Source organism: Chroicocephalus ridibundus, chromosome 9 (assembly GCF_963924245.1).
Source record: "Chroicocephalus ridibundus chromosome 9, bChrRid1.1, whole genome shotgun sequence".
Classification (NCBI taxonomy): Eukaryota; Metazoa; Chordata; class Aves; order Charadriiformes; family Laridae; genus Chroicocephalus; species Chroicocephalus ridibundus.
The window spans coordinates 40,718,349-40,737,911 of NC_086292.1; the positions used below are offsets into that span (position 1 = coordinate 40,718,349).

Sequence of the window (19,563 nt, forward strand, 5' to 3'; positions counted from 1 at the left end):
AATGATTTCCCGCGTTATGAACAAATCCAGCAGTTCCAAGAAAAACTCACTGCCTAATTCCACAAATAGAAATTAGAGGTGATTCCATCTCTGGATACTTCTAACAGCGTGCACTGTTATGGGCAATCAGAGCGCTCAAGTGAAGCTATTTGCTTGGGAAAATGCAGGGGAGCTGGGGGAGGCAAACAGATCCCAACAGGCATATAACACGATGAAGATGCTATTAAGTCTTCAGCTCAGTTCCAAGCTAAGAAATCGCACATTTCTAAAGCTTTCCACAATGATGGTGAGAACATGAGGTGTAACTTCTGCAAGGCTTAACTCTATGTTACTTTATTTACGATGGGTGAATGAATTCCAATTTCCCCACACTCACATACAAGCTCTGTGGACTTGGACAGAATTTGGACAGTAAGAGGGATGAGTAATTTCTTTTCAGTCATTTTTAGCATCCTCCATATCGTTTAAAAAAAAAATAAAATGTTATGACTGGATTTCATTAAACAGGTGTGACAGAATAACCATGGCACGCTGAGGGCTGGGCAGGATTACTGTGATTAATGTGGAAACAATTCAGTTACTGCAAAATTATTTAGTGCCCGCCCCAACGTGCCATTCTAGCCTACTGAACAATGGGAAGTCAAGAATGATTAAGAGCAGTGTTAGTGATAGACCAAACATGATTATTTCATGTTATTTGTCTTTAACAGAGTTTCAGAAGAGCTTTTTTTGTTGTTACCCAGAACAACAGAGGCGGTTTCTGGGCTGACATTGCCAAGCGCGGGGCATCTGATGGAGGGATGTGCTGTTTCTCCAGCACCTGACGCAGCGTGAGCTACACTGGGCAGTGCCCACGGCGGGGGGCAACAGGCTAAATACCCTCTGCTCTGAACTCGGCCTGGATTCGTATGCGCCCCTTCCCGGTTACACTGCTCACTTGCCGAGTGCAAGGCCTTGGTCCAAGAAAGATTCCATGTTAGGCTTAATACTAACGCCTAACAGCTGTCCTCTTTTATTTCATTCAGTGCGCATATAAAAGTAAGTGCAGGACCAAGACCTTCCACTGCGATTTATGTCAGTGTAGCGACTGCCACTATTATGAATGCTATAACAAACTAAACGCAGTTATGCATAGGGCAGCTGTCTCCAACTGTTACAACCTGCCAAGGAACAGAATTGGGGGAACTGATTTCTCTCCAACCACAAATGATAACAACAAAGTGAGTTTAATCACGTTATAAATGGGGTTTTTACTAATTCTTTTGTAAAAAGCACAGAGATTGCAAATCTTTAATGACCACGAAGACAAAACACTTTTACTCAATACCTGTCCTGGAAACGGTGGGCGATTTCCTGTCCAGGCAACCTGACCCTGATTCAGCTGGCGAGATATCTGTGTCAGGTTCTGGCCTGTCGATGAAGACGACTGGATGTCGTTCACGCCAGGCACGTGTACCACGGATGAGCTGAAGGAACAGAAACAGTGCCTCGTTTGTAGGATACATTCTCGATGCACAAACAGCATTCCAGATACGGAAATTTTCATAATCGCATTAAAACTAACTGTTCAATCTGTCTTCATAAAAAATGACTTAAATCCATCACAAAACTATGAAACATATTGGCATTCTAAAATGTCACTTCGAATAGACGCAGAGGGCAGAATTATTCTGAATTAAACTTCTATAATCTCTTTGAAAGGGCATGCAGGAATAAGATCAGTCTGGCACATGGTGCATTAACACTTAGCTCCATACTAGTTCAATAATTAATGCGTTAAAAAAACCCAACCTGCTTGCAGAGAGCATTCAAGCAGATTCTTAATTTTCAATTTGTGCTTAAAGTCAACATTCACAGAATCATAGAATGGTTCGGGTTGGAAACGACCTTAAAGATCATCTAGTTCCAACCCCCAACATTATTGAACCATTGACTTAAATACCATCCTAAATGAAGATGTACAAAAAGATGATACTTATAAGTACTTCTTTCTTTGTTTCCTGCCTGGGAAATGAAGAAGTGTGTGTTATGTATTTAAAATGTGAGCTTTTAATTCCTATTTTCAACAAATGATGCTGAAGAAGAGCATGCAGTTATATACCCAGGCAAAAGAATAATCAAGACAGAAACTTAAACTAATGTAATAGCTTTGGAATTAAAAAAAAAAAGAAAAAAAGAATTTCCAGAGGAGCTTGTTTATGTTAACTGTATCCTAATTACTGAATTTCACTACAGAGGAATTTCCCAGAAATTCCTAATTATAAGGAAAATTTTATGAAGGACTGCTCCACTTGACCATTTTATTCTCATGGAAGTCTTGAACAACTGAATCTATATAACCACACATTGTGAATGTGCTTTGATATTTTTTTATATCTATAAATATATAGATATTATTTTACATGTCATACATAAATATATAAATGAATATAAATGAAGACACAACACATAAAAACGCTTTTGTGCATCAATTGAAACAGCTGGCTCTTTTCTCCAATCCCTTCCCTATTGTCTATTTTCATAATCGTACAGAGAAAGAAGAGAGCAGACTGGGAAAAGAAGTAAACAAGGCTGAGCAGAGAGGAAGCAGGAATCTGAATCCTCCGAGAAGGCTGACAAAATCCCTCCCAGAGTGCTAAGCAAAACGTGGCAGGCATTTGAACACCGGAGTTATTATTCTGTCTGTCTTAAGCTGCCTAAAAGCAAAGCGTGTGTTTAGAAATTCTTTGTAGAGTTTGCTTTTTTATTATTTTATTTTTATATTTTACTACCACAGAGTCTCCAAAGAAGGAAATGTGGACCAGAAAATCCATCTAAATCTGGCTGGAGTTGGAAGCACACAACAGCTTCTGGGGAGGGCCGGCCCGACTGCCAACACCTTCCCCGCTGGACTGGCAAGTCCCATCATCCGAGGGGCCTGGACTGCATCTGGAATACAAACTGCGAAACCAGGAGTCTGCAAAATAGTGCCTCAAGGCTGCCCAAGCTCAGCCACCAAATGGATCAGCCCGGAGAGCATTCGGGGAGGGCAGTTCATCGCGGGTGGAAATGCTAGCAGATGTGTCATTGCTTGATGTAATAGAACAGCAGTAGGAAAAAAGCTATAGTTAAACCATCAGGAATTGACAAAGGAAACGAACAAAACACATGCCAAACCCCAAGACGGCAAGTCAACTATTCAGTAATATACAATATCCAATTAAGAGACATTTAAATTTACTGTCATTCCCCCCCAAATTATTCTTGGTTTTAATTTGACAAAACATATGCATGGGATTTTATTTCTCCCCACTGAGATTATTAGCAATTATAACTTTAAGAACACATCGGTTTAAATGAAATTATAGTTTGCAGATGTTTCCTAATTCCTGGAACTGACAGCCTCCGAATGGCTGTTCCTTCACTTTCACAACCTCGGTTGGTCTAAAACAGGAGAATGGAACTTCAGTATCACGGTCCCAGAACGGTGATATGAAGGGCATGTAGGTAAATACAATCACTGTTACCACGCTCTCAAAAAGTGACTGGAAATGCAGGCAAACTCTTAAACTTCATATTAGCCAAATGTGTGTTGCCAGCTGGTATGCAACAACCTGAACTCCGAGTAACACAAAGATTCCTCAGGAAATGCTGGACCACCACCTCGTGTGTATTCAGAAGTTGTCTCAGAAAACCGTTCATGCCCACGTCCCAGCCGTCCCTGCGGACTATGGATGAAGCATCCCTCTGCTCCCTTTAATAAGGCGTCTGCACTGATGCTCTCCGAAGCAGCCATCAGAAGCACTGACAGCTGTAACTGCAAACCAAATCCTCGCACCTTCCTAGGCTGGATGAATGTTCCTCCGATCTCTGAGCCTGCCCCATCACCCCTCAGATTTGTTTCCCTTCATGATCTGTTGCTGCTTTTTAGCTTTGTCCAATTACATCATCACAGCAACCAGTATTTATTTAGCAGCCACTATTTTTAACAGAGATATCCAAATCTTCTCAGCTTGTAAGCCTAGTCCAAGTGCTGAGATGTTGCGTGGGAGTGGAGTGTATGCAAAGCAAAGTTCATTCACATAAAGAAAACCCTCGCACCTAAGGTCAGATTCGTTTCCACCAGACCAAAGGGGAACAGTCCCCCACTCTCAGACAGAAAGTGATACGTTCAGGATCTGGACGACAGTACCTGAAAGTCTTTCCCGAATGTCCTGGCTGAAATGGGCTTCCCTGTGAGTAAAGCTGCTGGTTTCCTGCTGTGGATGCCGAGGCCATCATTTTTTTATCTGCTACAAAAGAAAAAGAAAATCACAGATAGAGAAAAGTTTAGAGGATGAGAAAACTAAGGCAAAATTATTTAATGAGCATCGCAATGTATATATGCAGCAGGAATTTTCCTTTCCTTCTTGAAGATTTATGAAGAAGCCCCGTGGACACATTAAGAATGACGCAGAAGGGCTATATGACTATTGGGTATGAAACGAGAGGCACAGCTGGTCTGTGTCTACTTCAGCCCCTCTTCCCAGGATGTACCTCATTAATGCTATTGTTTGCATGGAACATAGGACTGGTACGTGCCCTCCAGCCGCGCAGCCCAGACCTTCTCTGTGCCCGCTGGAAGCTGCTCCCCACCACGCAGGCAGGAGGGGAAATGGGAGACAGAGAGCGGGGAGTGATGGGTGCATGAGTCCCAGCTACAGACTGGAAAGGGGAACAAAGGTTTTATGGAAGAAAGATGGGAGAGTCTGCCCAGGGGAATGGAGGAATGCCACATGAAACAAGCCTAGTCTGAAGAAGGTCTGATGCACGTGCATCTCCATGGCCTGCCTGGGGGTGGCCTCAGGCAAGGGTGCATTTCTGCCTCCAGAAGAAGCCCTCCAGGAATGCTGTCAAAAAACCCCTGTGCATATAATTTGACAGCCCGCCTCCCTCCAGGACAGCCGGAGAGGAGTACCCGACTCTCCCAAGCAGCTTGGTGGCACGCCTGCAGATCTCGGGGCGACCACCTGCAAACCTGGGTCATCCTGCAGCCCCTACCTGCATGTCAGTCTCACAGGTGGATGGAGGCACTTTGCTTCTGAGCATCTGCAAGACTGACGTGCCTGAGCTGCGGCAGCGCAAAACACCGGTCTCTCACAGGTTCTGCTGTCCTATACGTGGCTTGAGGGAGCCATGAAATAGGAAGCAAGCATCCCAGCAGGGTGTAAGACAGACTAGCACAGTGAATAACATGCATACGGAGATGCCATTAACTTTTATAGTCCACTCTTAACGTGGCAACTGGAGATCAATCTCTAATTGAACGAAACAAGATGGGTGAACAGCATCATTTGGTCCCTTAATTTAATTTTCTGGCACCAGATTATTCCAAAGCCCAGGGAAACCTCACTACTACTACTCCTGTTCTTAAAATAATTTAAAGGTCTGCTCCACCACCATTTATTCACTTTCCCCATCTCCCCTTACTACCTCCAAGTGCAAAACACTACGCAAGTCGCTGATGGCTTTGCAATCATCTGTTGCTACGCACCTCTGACAGACCCAGAAATCAGGTCTGCCTCCTCATTTTCCCCTTGGCTCTTTTCAGATTCCCACTCATTTCACAAGATGGTCTCCTGGACACAAGGCTCACTCAACTCACAAGTAACAGAAGTATTTTTTAGTTTTCCCTAGCTTTTAGAGACCTTGTGAGTGTGGTTTGCCAAAGGCCTCCAACGCACACCAGCTCTCCTCTGTTACCTAAGTTCTCCTAACGTTCCTAACAAGAATCTAAGCTCGCTTTCCCAAAGGAAAAAAAAAAACCACCTCCAATAACCGTACAGGAGCCTCAGAGAAGGAGGGCACATGCTACCGATGCAAGCTGTCATTGCTTTTCCTCTGCAAAGTAGAAATCTGTAGAAATTCCTCACTGGCTACATATTGCCCAGCAGAGACACTGAGTCTGGGCTGCAAACCTACGCTCCCATACGAAAAAACAAGGAGAAATGAGGACGAGATCTAGAGAAGGTTTCGTATGTAGCAGGAAGAATTGAGAATGTGTTGCGATATCTCTAAGAAGGACAGATGATTTTGCCTTTTTTTGCACGAGATGTCCTATTTTCTAAGGCCACCCTTTACAGGAATACCAAATTCTCAGGGTTGGAAGAGACTGAGCCAAAATCCTGCGGGTACTTCAGATATTTGAGAACAACTCACCAGCAAAATTGAGAGTGCCTTAAATGAACTGGAATTCCTCAAGTGGAGCGGAGTTGCCATGGCAGCTACCAAGGTCTGTGCCGAAGGATGAGGCCAAGACAAAGGGAATGGCTAAACTGATCACAAGCTGCTAAATAGGCTTTAAGATCTCTTTCCTGAGTTACATCGAATGCTTTTTGGCCTCTGAATCTGGCCCACATCTCTCCCAGCCGTATTCCCGCTCAGGGCTTTACACACTACTACTCTGCTCTCACCTTTGGTACACGACTGAAAACCCATTTTGTTTTGTTGTTTTACCTGCATCCTTAGACACCTGTTTCTCTCTAAACTCTATGACTTTACTGGTCAATGATATGTCCTTCCCCCAGCAGGACCACTGTTTCTGCCCTTAGAATGAAGATCTCTGTAGGAGCCGCATCATCCTGTGCCCCAAGGCACTTGCTTCCTGTCCTCACTTTTGTTTTTTAATTATGTGTGGCCACTGCATGCAATTATGGCAACAATCTCCCTCTGTCAAACCTGTATTTTTACAGAACGTTGCAGAGAACGAGATCGGGTATCAACATAATGCAAATGTCTTGCAGGCAGCACGCAGGTCTGTCAATATTGGTTTTGGACAGCATATCTCATCTCTAACTGCGAACCTTCTCTTTTTATCATTCAGAGAAGACCTTGATCACAGCTCCCATGAGAAATTCTGACAGGGAGAATGTCCCAAAAAAAGCATAGCCTGTAAATTGATAAGAATGAAAAGAGAAATGGCATTTCCAAGAACATAACCTCACAGCTTGCTAGGCGCTTAACCCTAACCCCTCCCCACAAACAGTGGAGAGCTGTCTGAAAAAGAGCCAATAAGGCAGCCAAAAAGCAAGATGTTCTTCGCCTGGAAAAACATGTTCCCGTGTTTAAGGCTGGAGTCTTGCTACCTTCTAATGGACCCCTTTTATGGCCTCAGCTGTTGACTTCTCTGTTAGAGTAGATAGACAAGGATGAACAGGGATAACAGAGAACTCCCATCCACAGGAGGACAGAATATCAAGTCTACCCTGCAGTTACAATACCTTCTCCATTTGAAAAGGCCAAGCCAGACATAAGAAACCAACACAGTGAGGTCATCTCCCAACACCCCTGGAGTCAAACCCTGTGGGTTGTTTCCTTCATGCACTGCGTGACGCTTGCACATTGATTTATTTAAAACAAATGTAAAAACTTCTCTTTTTCTGTGAGGACAGTTAAGAACAATAAACAATTAACAAGTTCTTCCACGAGCAGTGGAATTAATAAGCCTGGTTTCCTACAGATATATTTCGGATGACCCCTTCAGCTGCCAGCCTTCTCAATGACTTCTGTCTACTAGGGCAAGAGGCAGCACAGGTTGGGGCTAGTTGGAGTCAGCTACGTCTGTCCAACGGACAAGCTGGCTGCTACCTCTTGGAACAGGGCTGGGAAAGCCTTCGGTGAGGGCACTCCGTAAGGACTCTCTGTCCTTGCAGTAATTTTCACAGAACATAGATGAATGTACTATTGCTGAGACTCCTATCACTCTTTTAAGAACTTGCCAACAATTTAAGAAGTTGTGGGGAAACGAGCAAGGACTCACGGACAGGTAACTTGACTGGAGATGCCTCAACTGACCAGAAAACATTATTACACTTCAAGGCAGCGTAAAACTCCGAAAGCATCAATGCAAAAGCTGGTGATTTGATAAAAAATTGCAAGCCTATCTTGAGACTACAGGGTAACTTTCTTAATCCATGTCTATTTAGAGATATGAACTCACACCTGCTGTTTAAGAAAGAAAATATATACTTGGAAACGGCAAGTTTGCTCAGTACATTTAGTATCTACGAACACTGCTTAAGGTGCCCCTGTGAAATGAAAAGAGAATCAAAACTAGGTAGCTTTGGTGATACAAAAGCTGTCCTACCCTCCTTGAATTTACTCCTTATCATCTTTAGGGGAATTATCAACTAAAGGCAAATTCTAGGAAATGTCCTGAAGATTGACGTTGCTTGGAAATGTCTCTGCCACGCTGTAGTTTCTCTTCACTCTCTTGAAGCTGTGCTCCACATCATGTAACCAAGCTTAACACAGTATTAAAAATTAAACATCAGAGACATCCACTTACAAGCAGTTATTCCAGCAAACATCTCAGCAAATCTAGGATCTCTCTCTTGGGAGAAGATAGCATCAGGCTTTTCCACAGACTTTCCACCCTCATGAACATTAGCTGGTATACTTGGAACAGGCACCTGTCGAGATACACAGAGGAAGGTAATTCCCTCCATCATATTTAGTGAAAAGGAATTTGGGGACAATCAGAACGTATTTTTAATTTTGCTGAAATCTGCCACTGCTTTACGTTTTAAAAGATCACAGGCACAAAAATAAAAACTTGCGAAATTTCACCTGAGATAAGTCATAGGATGACAGCCCATCTCTTTGATGTACTTCAAGTTCTGCTTGCTGCTGCTGAAGTTGTCTGCAAAGGAGACAAAATGACTTTGTTACAAAACCCAATTAAGATACAAAAAGGAACAGCCATGGCTGGTCTCCGATTTTATACACCGAGTGAAAAGTCTCTTAGATGATTTAGTAAATCCTTTGCTGTGAGATGCATCTCACATGTGAGAAGCTTTTTAAAGCTTTCTCATTGAGAAAAGGGATGTAAACAGGAACAGGAATGTAACAGGGCCCATGAAGCATTCTGCGGTAATAGCATGGAAATATAGGTGGGTAAGTAATGGAGGATGGAATACAACCTCCTTATAGAAGATTTAAAAATTCACTATCAAGACAGCAAAAATGTCTTCCTTGTGTTAACGATGAATATACCAGACCCCTTCACTTACCCTACAGAAGTAAACAGGCAACCTCCAATAACTTTAACGCAGAATTATGCTCGTCAATAAGAAAACGTGGTCAAAGCTCTGTCTGAAGCACGTCAGACCAAATGGAACAACTGGTTGAGCTACAAAGAACTGCTTATAAATCCTTCTTTGTAACAAAACCTATTTCATGTGCTTTGGTTCTACTTTTCTCAGGATCCAAGTCCAGATTCTACTCAATTTTTGAAAGCTTTTAAGGAAGCGAATGCCCACAAATAGATTTCTTGCGCTACTACATAAAATCAAGACATTACATAAAATCAATTTGTGTTGACAAAGGCTACAGAAAACGCAAGTCTCCTTTTCATGCTAACCAGAACTGAACAAAAAATATCCGGTGTTTAAATGAGATAAAAATCACTGGAAGTAATAGCCTTAATCCAATTATATGAATTTAGGAAAAATTAAACGTGGAGCAACAATAGAAAAATACTTCAAAAGAAACTGCCAGAGCCAATAAACGTTAGGGGCCATATGCCATAATGAAGAGCTTTAGTGTTGAAAACTCTGCAAGTCCTTGAAAAGCACTTGATTTGTGTTCAAGTGTCAGGTGCTGTTACTTAACTATGACAATTAGCCAATATCAACAGATAAAATCATTGGAAGCCATGAGAATTAACTGACAGGTGACCTGGAGGGACGTCATGCAAGCGGTGGTAAGTCAGGCCATATTCAATTGCCCATTTATAAAAATGCACAGATCTTTTATATAGTTGTAATGTATCTAGCACAGTAATCTTCTGAATCCATTTCTTCACTTGCTTTTTTTTTTTAATTCTGAAAGGAATTAAAAGCTCCTAATTAAAAAAAACCCATAAAACATAAACCAGAGACGGTTATATTATTTGTTGCTATCAGCAAAGAAGATAGAAACCCTCCCAAGTTATGCTAGATCTCAGAGTTCAGGGTAAGTTTGGAGTTGGACTGACAAGAAATTAAGCTTGATACCTGACAGCGGTCACGGTTTCTCTACGCTTCTGGGCTCTTTCTGAAGGAAAAATCACCTAACGGACAGGAATTACACGTTACGTGGGGTTTCCCCCCCCAAGACACTATAATGTGACAGGTGATGAGATTCTGCAAAATAGCAAGATCTTGGACTTGAAACTCGAGAAAATTAGGATACATTTTTGGCCACAGGCTTGAATTTTAGATTTTTACCCAAATCTTCTTTTAAATTCTGAATTAGATAAATTCAAACGTCAAAGGACTGAGAGACAAACTTGCAGACAAAGTCAAATGACAAATCAGGCACAAGCTGATGGGAAGGTGAGGGACCACTCGAACAAGCTACTAAAGTAAGTAACAGATTTTTCCATCCCTTGATGCTTTTCCAGAAGACACTTTACTCAGACACCAATTGCTAGGCTCCACGGCAAACTGGACAAAAATCTGTGACCTGCAACGAACAGAGTATCGGAGTAGATGGCCAAAAGCCTTCTGCTACCCTTACGGTGTAAGTACACATAATACATATAATCACTTTTGTGCTATGAGTAACATGCAAAAAAAGTCAGTCCTCCAGGTCATTAGACAGCCATGGATTTTCCACATTATTTTAGCCAACAGAAAATTCCTAAAAATTACCTCTGGAATGCAAAGAAATTCTTTGTTCGCAAGCATAAAACGCATACTTTTCCAACAGAACTATGGGAGGTAATTTAATCCTGGCAAATCTATGGGGAAGTTTTTCTAAATACCACCCTGTGGACAATAAACACCCATTAAATCCCGTTGTTAACGTGAAAGCTAATTACACTGTTTCATTTGTTTTTATTACCAACGACTCGGTGCGTGTGTCAATAAACAGCACATTAGGTCTCTTCTGTTCCGTATAAAGTATGTTTTCTTGATTTAGCCATATACATACAAATGAGCCAAACCAAACAGCACACTTACTCGTTATTTGTTTTGTAGGCACTTCTCTAACTTAGTGCTCCTTCACCCTTCTCTATCTTTCATCTCTAATACTCGTTAAGCTGCAGCACAATATAAATACCACATTGCGTTAACAGCACTGAACTTTGGGAACAACCTCCCAAATCCATTTCCTATAAAAACCAAATGCTTAAGCGTACCTTCACTGAACTCTGTGCAAGCTATGCTGCACTTCATTAAGACTGAAATGCAAAGCCAGGTTAGCATCTTCAGCTGCTGTTGGCTGCTACTGTATAAATAGTTCAAATGATGCTTGAAACCTGCAAGAAAATGTGCAGCACTTCATGGACTGGCCAACCAGGGAGAGCTGAGTGCTGCTGTTGCGCTTGCTTCAGACCCTGCCATCTAAATGGCCTTCTTCACTGAAGAGTCAACATGCACAGGTCCCTTCAGTCATCCAATTGCTAGATTGTTGTTGTAAAGATACAGGACAAGATATTACAGGACAAGAGGTAACGGGCACAAACTTGACCATAGGAAGTTCCACCTAAACATGAGGAGGAACTTCTTTACCCTGAGGGTGTCAGAGCCCTGGCACAGGCTGCCCAGAGAGGTGGTGGAGTCTCCGTCTCTGGAGACATTCAGAACCCCCCTGGACGCGTTCCTGTGTGACCTGCTCTGGGTGACCCTGCTCTGGCAGGGGGTTGGACTAGATGATCTCCAGAGGTCCCTTCCAACCCTACCGTTCTGTCATTCTGTGATACAGAACAAGGGATTATTATCAGTTTGGGAAAAACTGCCTTCTGATTTTGAAACCAAAACCCAAACTATCCTTGGTTTCAACTGCAGTTTCACGGCTTCAAGGAGTAAATGAAAGAGAAATTTTCTGGCTGTACAGGATACCCAACACAGCCAGTAAGGTATCGCCTGGGTCAACAGAGGACTCTGCCTCTACTGCAGGAACTCCTGGCTCACCCACTGGTTCCGTATGAAACTGGAAAAGCCCTTGGCTTGAACAAGGAATGGTTCAGCAAACCTGAAGGTTCTGACAGTGAATTAAAATTTACTTCAGTAAATGTATTTGGAGGAAAAGGGAAGATTCTGTGAAAGCTCCTTTGACACTGGAGAGGATTTCAGCCAAACGAATCTCTGTCTCTGAACACTGAAGTCACCTGTTCCTTTTCCAGGCAGCAGAGGAAACAAAAAAAGGATGTGAACTTTAAAATTAACAGTCTCTATGGCGGCAGAGAAAGAATACAACCATATCCCTACCAAGCTATTTTTATGTAATACAGGCACAGTGCTTCCTGTGTCTGGTTTGGACAAAAAAAGGGAGTAATGAATGCCTTTGGGCTGCTGTTGTAAAATCCTCTCTCAGAAACTCTCAGAATCTCCCTCTTTTAGCCTACAGCTTCAATTCACCCCTGTGAAACGGTCCGTCTAGCACCGGCCGTGAGGGATCAGATGGCACAGAGATCATGAGAAAGTAAGTCTTTAGCACCAATACCGTAGACTGCAATTTTATCAGAATAGCTCATCTCTTTAGCATTTTGGCCCATGAGAATCTGAAACAGAAAGTGCCTCTCCCACAAGCGCGGGCTGATTCATCGGTCAGGCTGCCTCCCGCACCGACCCGCGCCAGCTCACTCCCAGACAAAAAGTCTTGAGACTCAGGACAACCGTAGGATGCATAAATGCACACAGTGCAACACAGGACTCTGGGGCTTGCAAAAATGAAACATCAAAACATCCATGAAGGTCAGGAAAATATCTTTTCTTCTGTGTATATATATATAAAAGGACATTTATATCGTTTTATCTGTCGCCATGACAGATTATTTTATTCAAACGCTGCTCTATGTGTATGTTAAATAAACGTTGATCGCAATTATTATTTCTTTTTGGAAATCAAACGGTCCCAACTGCACAGGAAGATGTGGTGAAACAGGGGACGCTTCTTTTCAGCCGAACACAGCACAAATGCTAAACGTTAAATGCCTCATTTCTCCAGGAAGTTTCTCTTGGATGACTACATCCAAGTGAAACTGCGAGAAGTTTTCTTTTCTTTTTTTCTTTTTGCAAGGAACTAAGTGAACATTTGAACCTAATGCTTCGTTATCCTTCCGCAACAAAAGTTTGGAAAGTCAACTGCTTGAAGCTCTAAAGAAGTATCTTTATTAAAAAAAAAGAAACAAAATAAAACAAACAAAACAACAAGAAACAAAAATAGAATCACTTAATCCCTCCACAAGTGGAACCACCACTGCCCTCTACAGTCCTTTGGGAAAATGTTGTTCACTGACCAACTCGAGAGCTGTTCCATTAACACATAAAGACGTATCCTAAGTTAAAAAACAATTTAAACCTTGATCTTCTGGCTTTAAAACTTTATGCTGAATTTTTATCCACCTCAAACCTGGAGCTGGCTGGGTTATCACGGCAATAATCAGAATTTGTCTACGTGCAGAACTACCTACAGCTGCGCAGTGGAAGGCAGCCCTGCTTGGTCTCCATCTGAAGAGCACTTTGCTGGACCCAGAGCATCTGATCCTTCCACCGCCACGTAAGGACGGCCACGCACACCGGGGTCAGTGCCGAACAACCAGCCCCAGCAGGAGCTGAGCCAGGAGGCGCAAATCTACAGTTGCTATGACCTACGCCTCCCCGAGGCATCCAGGAAATCAGAAGTCCAAACACGACCCGAAATGTGCAAAAAATTAAATATATCCAGAAAGAGGCAGGAACAGCAGTACATCACAGTAAGTCCTCTTTGGAAATCTGTCTGAGAAGTGGGAGAGAACGGGGGGAAAAACAGAAACCAGTTTGAATAATGCATTCTTTCTCCTATTCAAAAGCAGATGTATAATGGGCTGTATCTTGCCATAAGACTAGAACATTTTCAACATGACAGGGAAGAGGGAACATCCTCTGTCAAAGTAGCAGCAGGCAGCTTCCATATTAGGTCAACATTTCTGGGTTGTTATTCAAACCGAGCAAGAGAGATATAACGAGAGCCAGAAGCTGGCACAGCCCTATTCATCACAGTAAGTGCTGCGAAGCCAAGCTGGACAGTATAGCAGAGGCTCGGAAAAAAACATTCCCAGAGTCAACACAACATAAGTCTACAGCCCCATTATTTGATCTGTGGACTCTTAGGAACAAAGCACAATTAAGCCAGCCTGGGACAGATTTCAGCAGTCCCTTTTTATTTGGCAGGCCTGTTTTTGCATATACAAAATATTTGGAAAAGAAATACGGGCCAGCTGAAATGTGGAAATATCTATTTTGATGCACAGTGAAGACAGGGAGATATTTAGCTGTCTGATTTCAAGGCACATTTGCTTGTTTTCAATGAGCTTAACTATTGGGTTGTTTAAACCCAGCTTTTTGGGTATGCAGAAAAAACTGAGCAAAAGGATTGTGATGCTGGGTTTCAAATGAGCAAAAGCAATGAGTGAAGTGCCCTTCTAGCCCAGATCTGTGTCATGTCCAAAGGAGCAAGTCACCCAGAGACACTTACAAGCTTTCTAAGTTCAAATGCCAAAGTCCCAGGGGTTTGGTTTTGCAAGCGGAGCTCTCAGCGTGCATCTCCACCGGCAGACTGCCCGTTCAGCATTTCCATTATACAGTCTAACAGGTTGAGATCTTAAAACCAATAATTTCCTCTGAGCTAAAAACTTGGCAAAAAAATCTTTGGTTAGACCAGAAGCAGATTTTGTTTTAGAAATAGATTAAGTTTATACTGGAAAGAAGAAATAAAAAAAAACCCCACACTGTAAAGCAACAGCTTTATCAAGGCCAGATTAGCTTCTGCAGTTCCTGGCTCAGAAGTCGGGAGGCTCCAAAAGCTTCTCTGCTCAGTGACGAACCTCCACTGTACTCCTAGGGTGACCTCCTCCTAAGAGGTCCAATGACAGATTTTTGAAAATATTAATTCAAAGACAGGATGATTTAATTCCCCTCTTAAGATAAGGGGTTGGATCTGTCCCTGTACATGGGGATATTCCACTGGATCTTAACTGAGTATCTTCCTTCCCGCTCAAGCCTACTAGGAAAACATTTTGCCGGCTTTCATAGGCTGTAAAAGCAGACACAGCACGAGGAGAAGACGTGCAGGACTACGGAACGGTATGATCACGACGAAGAAGAGGCAGGAGTCTTGCTTACTTGTGTGATACTTGTTAACATGGACACGGAATTTTCTCTTTGGCTTAGGAATCAGGCTAATCTTCCTCCAGTATCAGGACAGCTGGTCTGCTGTTGGAAGCTCTGTGCTAGTTTAAGGCAGCCTGGACTGAGATCAATGGGCTTTGTCTAATGACATAACAGATAAGTGACGTTTCTCCCCCAGTGCTGCCAGGCCCTGGAAGCATCGCAGGATAATGACACAGAGAAACAGCTACGCTGCGAGATGTCATGATGCAGAAAAACCCTGTTACAGACTGCACTGTTATTGAGAAACAAACGTAGCTAGAAACAGGCTACCAAAAAATCAGGATGTGCTTTACAGCAAAAAGCAATGCTTAAATTCTTTGAAAACGACATACGCGAGCATCTGGAAAAGCACGTACTTTACATTAGTGTTGGTGCAGATGATGTATTCGATCTCATCGGAATAAGGATTCTGAAATGTGAAGCTGCTGGTTCTGATCAGCATCCATTCCCGGTTTTTGGTACGAAAACGGTACATCACAGACAGGACTTGACCTTTCAGTTTCACAACCTGCAAAACCATTTGGAAAGGTTAATAAAAGGAGATTGCTACCTGTTGTGCAAATGAATAGTAAACAGCAGTAACTGGTACGTTTTAAACTTTAATTACAGACAGCTATGGACACAGCAGGGAGATTCTTCATTTGAAGAGAATAAGCAAAATCTGATTCATGTTTGCAGCCATTTCCTTCAGAATGAAACCCTCACACTCTGTTGTATAAAACGCCATTTTGCAGCCTGCACATAAGAATACAGATTCAGGACAACCAACAGGTTGTGCTGTTATCCCAACAGGGAAGCTTTAAGAAGGTTTCAACGTGGAATGCTGATCAAGAGACTGACGGAAAGCAAACTGAGGATCTTTCAAATGTTTACATGTAAACCACACACCAAACACTGCAGCTGAAACACAAGCCCACAAGAAAAAAAACATTTTGAGGTTGATTATCTGCTTTTCTGCTTGGATACCTAGCTATACAATTCATATATATGACATACCGAATCACACACCAGCAACAAAATTTAGGATAACACTTAATTTTTAGAAACCATACAAGGTTGTTTCGTTCTTTTTCCCCGAACACATTATAGGACGACCTAAAATGGCAAAGTGCTAGCAAGAAACACTTGCTTCTGGCTTTCAAAACAAGAAAGAGTGAGCCAGTCTTTGAACGCAGAGAACACCAGTACGCCACTGTCCATTTTAATAGTATTAATGAAAATAGAAAGAAAATTCTTTGCTTGGACAGTTTATTTGTTTATAACGAAGGATTCAGATGCCCGGCAACACTCAGCTCATATCTAGTTTTGGTAGCTGAAGTTTTGTTGGAGTCAATAGCTGGGCATCGAGCGAGAAGTAAGATGCAGCCAGCTAAAGAAATACGCTCAAAACAATAGTCGCACACTGGCACTGTAACTGCATTTTTTGTGTTATCTAACAATCTTGGTTTAAGGCAGAAGAAAACTTAGATGGTTTCGAGTCATTCAGCTGGCACTTACCTGGGCTATCCGTGTTTATTTTTTTTTCGCTTTTCCACCAAGGTATCTCAGGGGTGCCTCAGGGAAGGGAAAGGGAAGGTCTACAGCAAATAAATGCCACATCTTGTTCTGGATTCTTAATCCTTATCCACTGGAATTTATTTTTTATTAGCTATCGTCAGCTTATATTCTCTAAAAGTAGAAACCCCAGTATTTACCCTCTGCCTTTATCAACAGCTATTTGGATTAGGTAAAATGCTCCAAAGCTGGTTTATTTTTTCAAAGGTCTGTATTTCAAATTGATCAACTGGACACAGAATTAAATGGAAAGAATGCCAACAGAAGACACAAAAAGCTTTAGCCATGTCCACGAAAGTTCAAAATCATACTGAGGTAAACGCCTTTTTCTTTTTTCCTTTTTTTAAAATGCTTTTATAGTTTGAGTTCAGTGAGCGACTCTCTTTTATCAGCAATTTTCTACTACCACACCCAGGGTAAAAAAAAAAACCAGAGCTTGTGTAGAAGTGTCCAATCTGAACGGCGTCCTACTGGATATCTAATAGCTGCATTCTGGATCCTTTGATACTAAACTCTATTTGTTGATCTTGGCCTTAAGACTATCTTATTCTGGCCTGATTTTCCCACCCTGATGAATGAATTTATCTTCCCAAGGAAGTAAAAGCTTTGAGATGGATGCTGGCAACAGACCAAAAACTGCAAACACCTCCCTCTCTCCCAGGTTGGTGCATAACAGAGGAGGTTCTGATACTGTCAGCAAATTAGAAATGTCAAGTTTTCAGAGGGCTTTAGAAAAAAAAAAAAAAAAAGAGTTTATTGGAAATCACAGTTACCTTTTTAATGAAGAGATTTCTGTGGCCAAACTAACAATAATAAAACAAACTGCAGTGATCTATTGTCCTGAAGTCTGAATTAAGCAAACACTAATTCTGTAATAATATATAAAGCATAGAGATCACTGGTGGGAAAAGCCTGAACTGTCTTAAAACAGTGCACACAAACAAGATAGCACAACAAGTTTCAAAGCTAATGTTTAACCTTTACTTTCTTACATTCTTTGGAAATAAAAACCACCTGGTGCATAGCTTAACTGTTTACTTCAGTCTTTTATTGCATGATTGAAATAACAGCCCCAATCACACTGCTACTGTACTGAACAAAAATATACTGAAAAAGGAATTGCCTACTAAAGAAACAGCACAATATTTTCATAGATTGGGCACAGGTCGAGTGAACAGGAACTTTCACTTCTAATCTGCATTTTTTTCCTGCTGTCTTTTTGTATGACCTTAAGCGAATCAGGTAGGTCCCTGATCCAGCAAATCATTGATGCATGTGCCTAATAGTGAGAAGTGACAGTGAAGTCCCCAGCAACTGAGTTCAGGGATTCCCTGGCAGCATCCCGCGGTCCCACTCAGTGAGCAGAGTGAGGACCGAGTCATTAATCTGAACGTTAGTTAGTCAGCCCTTCTCAGCCCCAGGCGACCACTTCGGAGACGGATGTTTGATGTGTTATTACCCAGCAGCTCTCTGTCATTGTCTCTTGGATAAATTAGTGGAATCGATCATTTGGGCTTTAAGTGAAAAACAGCATATGCGTTCTCGCTGCTTTTCTTGCGCCACTGATGCCACCAGGCACAAGTTCGGGGAGCCGAACCAGCTGAAAGCTAGTCCCATGCAAAAGCAATTAGTCCTTTAGTTAGCCTACCCGGCAAGTCCATCTGTGCTAGTATCAGGACAGCAGGAAGGGTGGGGAGGGGGTCAGGGAGAAGAGAAGAGGGGGAGTAGGCCCTGATGCCTGGTGACAGCTACCCATCAGGATGGTTCAGCTGCAGCATCACGCCCCAACCAAGGTGGGGCAGAGAAGATGACCAGGTGTGGTGACCTATTTCAAGCATCTCTCATAGGCTTCTGCCTGTGAATCTTTGAATTTAAAAGGTCTTTAGCTGCCGTTTGAACTCAGTCCGTTAAAGGGACACGAGGTGGATGTGGAGCGCTCACAGTCTTTTCTGCTAGCTCAGCATGGGCTTGGTAGGTTCCGCTTGAGGGAGGGGTGGTGAGAAATAGTTCAAGAGTACTGATATATCTTACACTATCTCAAACGCTTCTGTAGAGACCGTAACCTCAGTTTCACAATGGATTCTACGGACACAAACCAGCATCTAGTTGTTTTCAACAGCGAGGGGCTTTTTAAGCTCCATTTTTGCATGCCATGCCTGAATAAATAGTTGGCTATACAAATGATTTTAGAAGTCACTTCATATCCGTGTTTCACAGCTGAAAATACATCTCAGCATCCAACGCAAGATGGATCAACAAAACTTGGTTGAGCTCTAGGCTACTGTCAGAAAATCTGGAACCACTTAGATCATCTGAACCTCAGTAATTGGTTAAACACACTACACCGTGCTTTCTAGTGCAGCAGGGAAGGCGCTGAGAAGAGCAGCAACAAGCAGAAGGCTTGGGGAAAGCACTCCTACTGTATGTCCCAGATCAATCTCAAACAATAAGCTCTACAACGGAATAAATGCCTTTGGTATCACTGATGTAAACACGGCCCACTGTAAAAACAAATCCAGATCAGTAACTCTTTCCATATGTTGTATTTCTTACATTACTTCTGTCTGCATTTCAATTCCTAACAGGGAGAAGGGCCACATTCTCTATTGATGTAAAGTGGTGTAACTTCATTAAAGTATGAAGCACATCATCTATGCTAGCAGAGAACTGAGGTCATCTACAATCCAGCATTACAGGGGGGTGTAACTACTTTCAAATCAACAGCCCATCTTGGAAGGTAAATATTTTGGTTCCCATTTAACATAGTGGGATCTATAAAGGCATCTCCAAACCAGCTCTAACTGTGCAGTGAACACTCCTTTAATTTTTTGCAAAAAGAAAACAAAACGTG

General features: G+C 42.3%; 1 protein-coding gene across 3 annotated transcripts in view; it reads right to left on the reverse strand.

The window, feature by feature from the left end:
* ARNT2 (aryl hydrocarbon receptor nuclear translocator 2) overlaps positions 1-19,563 on the reverse strand; it is a 108,457-nt gene that overhangs the window by 12,406 nt on the left and 76,488 nt on the right. For all 3 annotated transcript variants that reach the window (XM_063345970.1, XM_063345968.1, XM_063345969.1), the window contains 5 exons: positions 15,515-15,666; positions 8,587-8,659; positions 8,306-8,429; positions 4,172-4,271; positions 1,328-1,466 (listed from right to left, as the gene is read on the reverse strand). In XM_063345970.1, the coding sequence (XP_063202040.1) occupies positions 1,328-1,466; positions 4,172-4,271; positions 8,306-8,429; positions 8,587-8,659; positions 15,515-15,666 (588 nt within the window). The remainder of the gene's footprint in view (positions 1-1,327; positions 1,467-4,171; positions 4,272-8,305; positions 8,430-8,586; positions 8,660-15,514; positions 15,667-19,563) is intronic.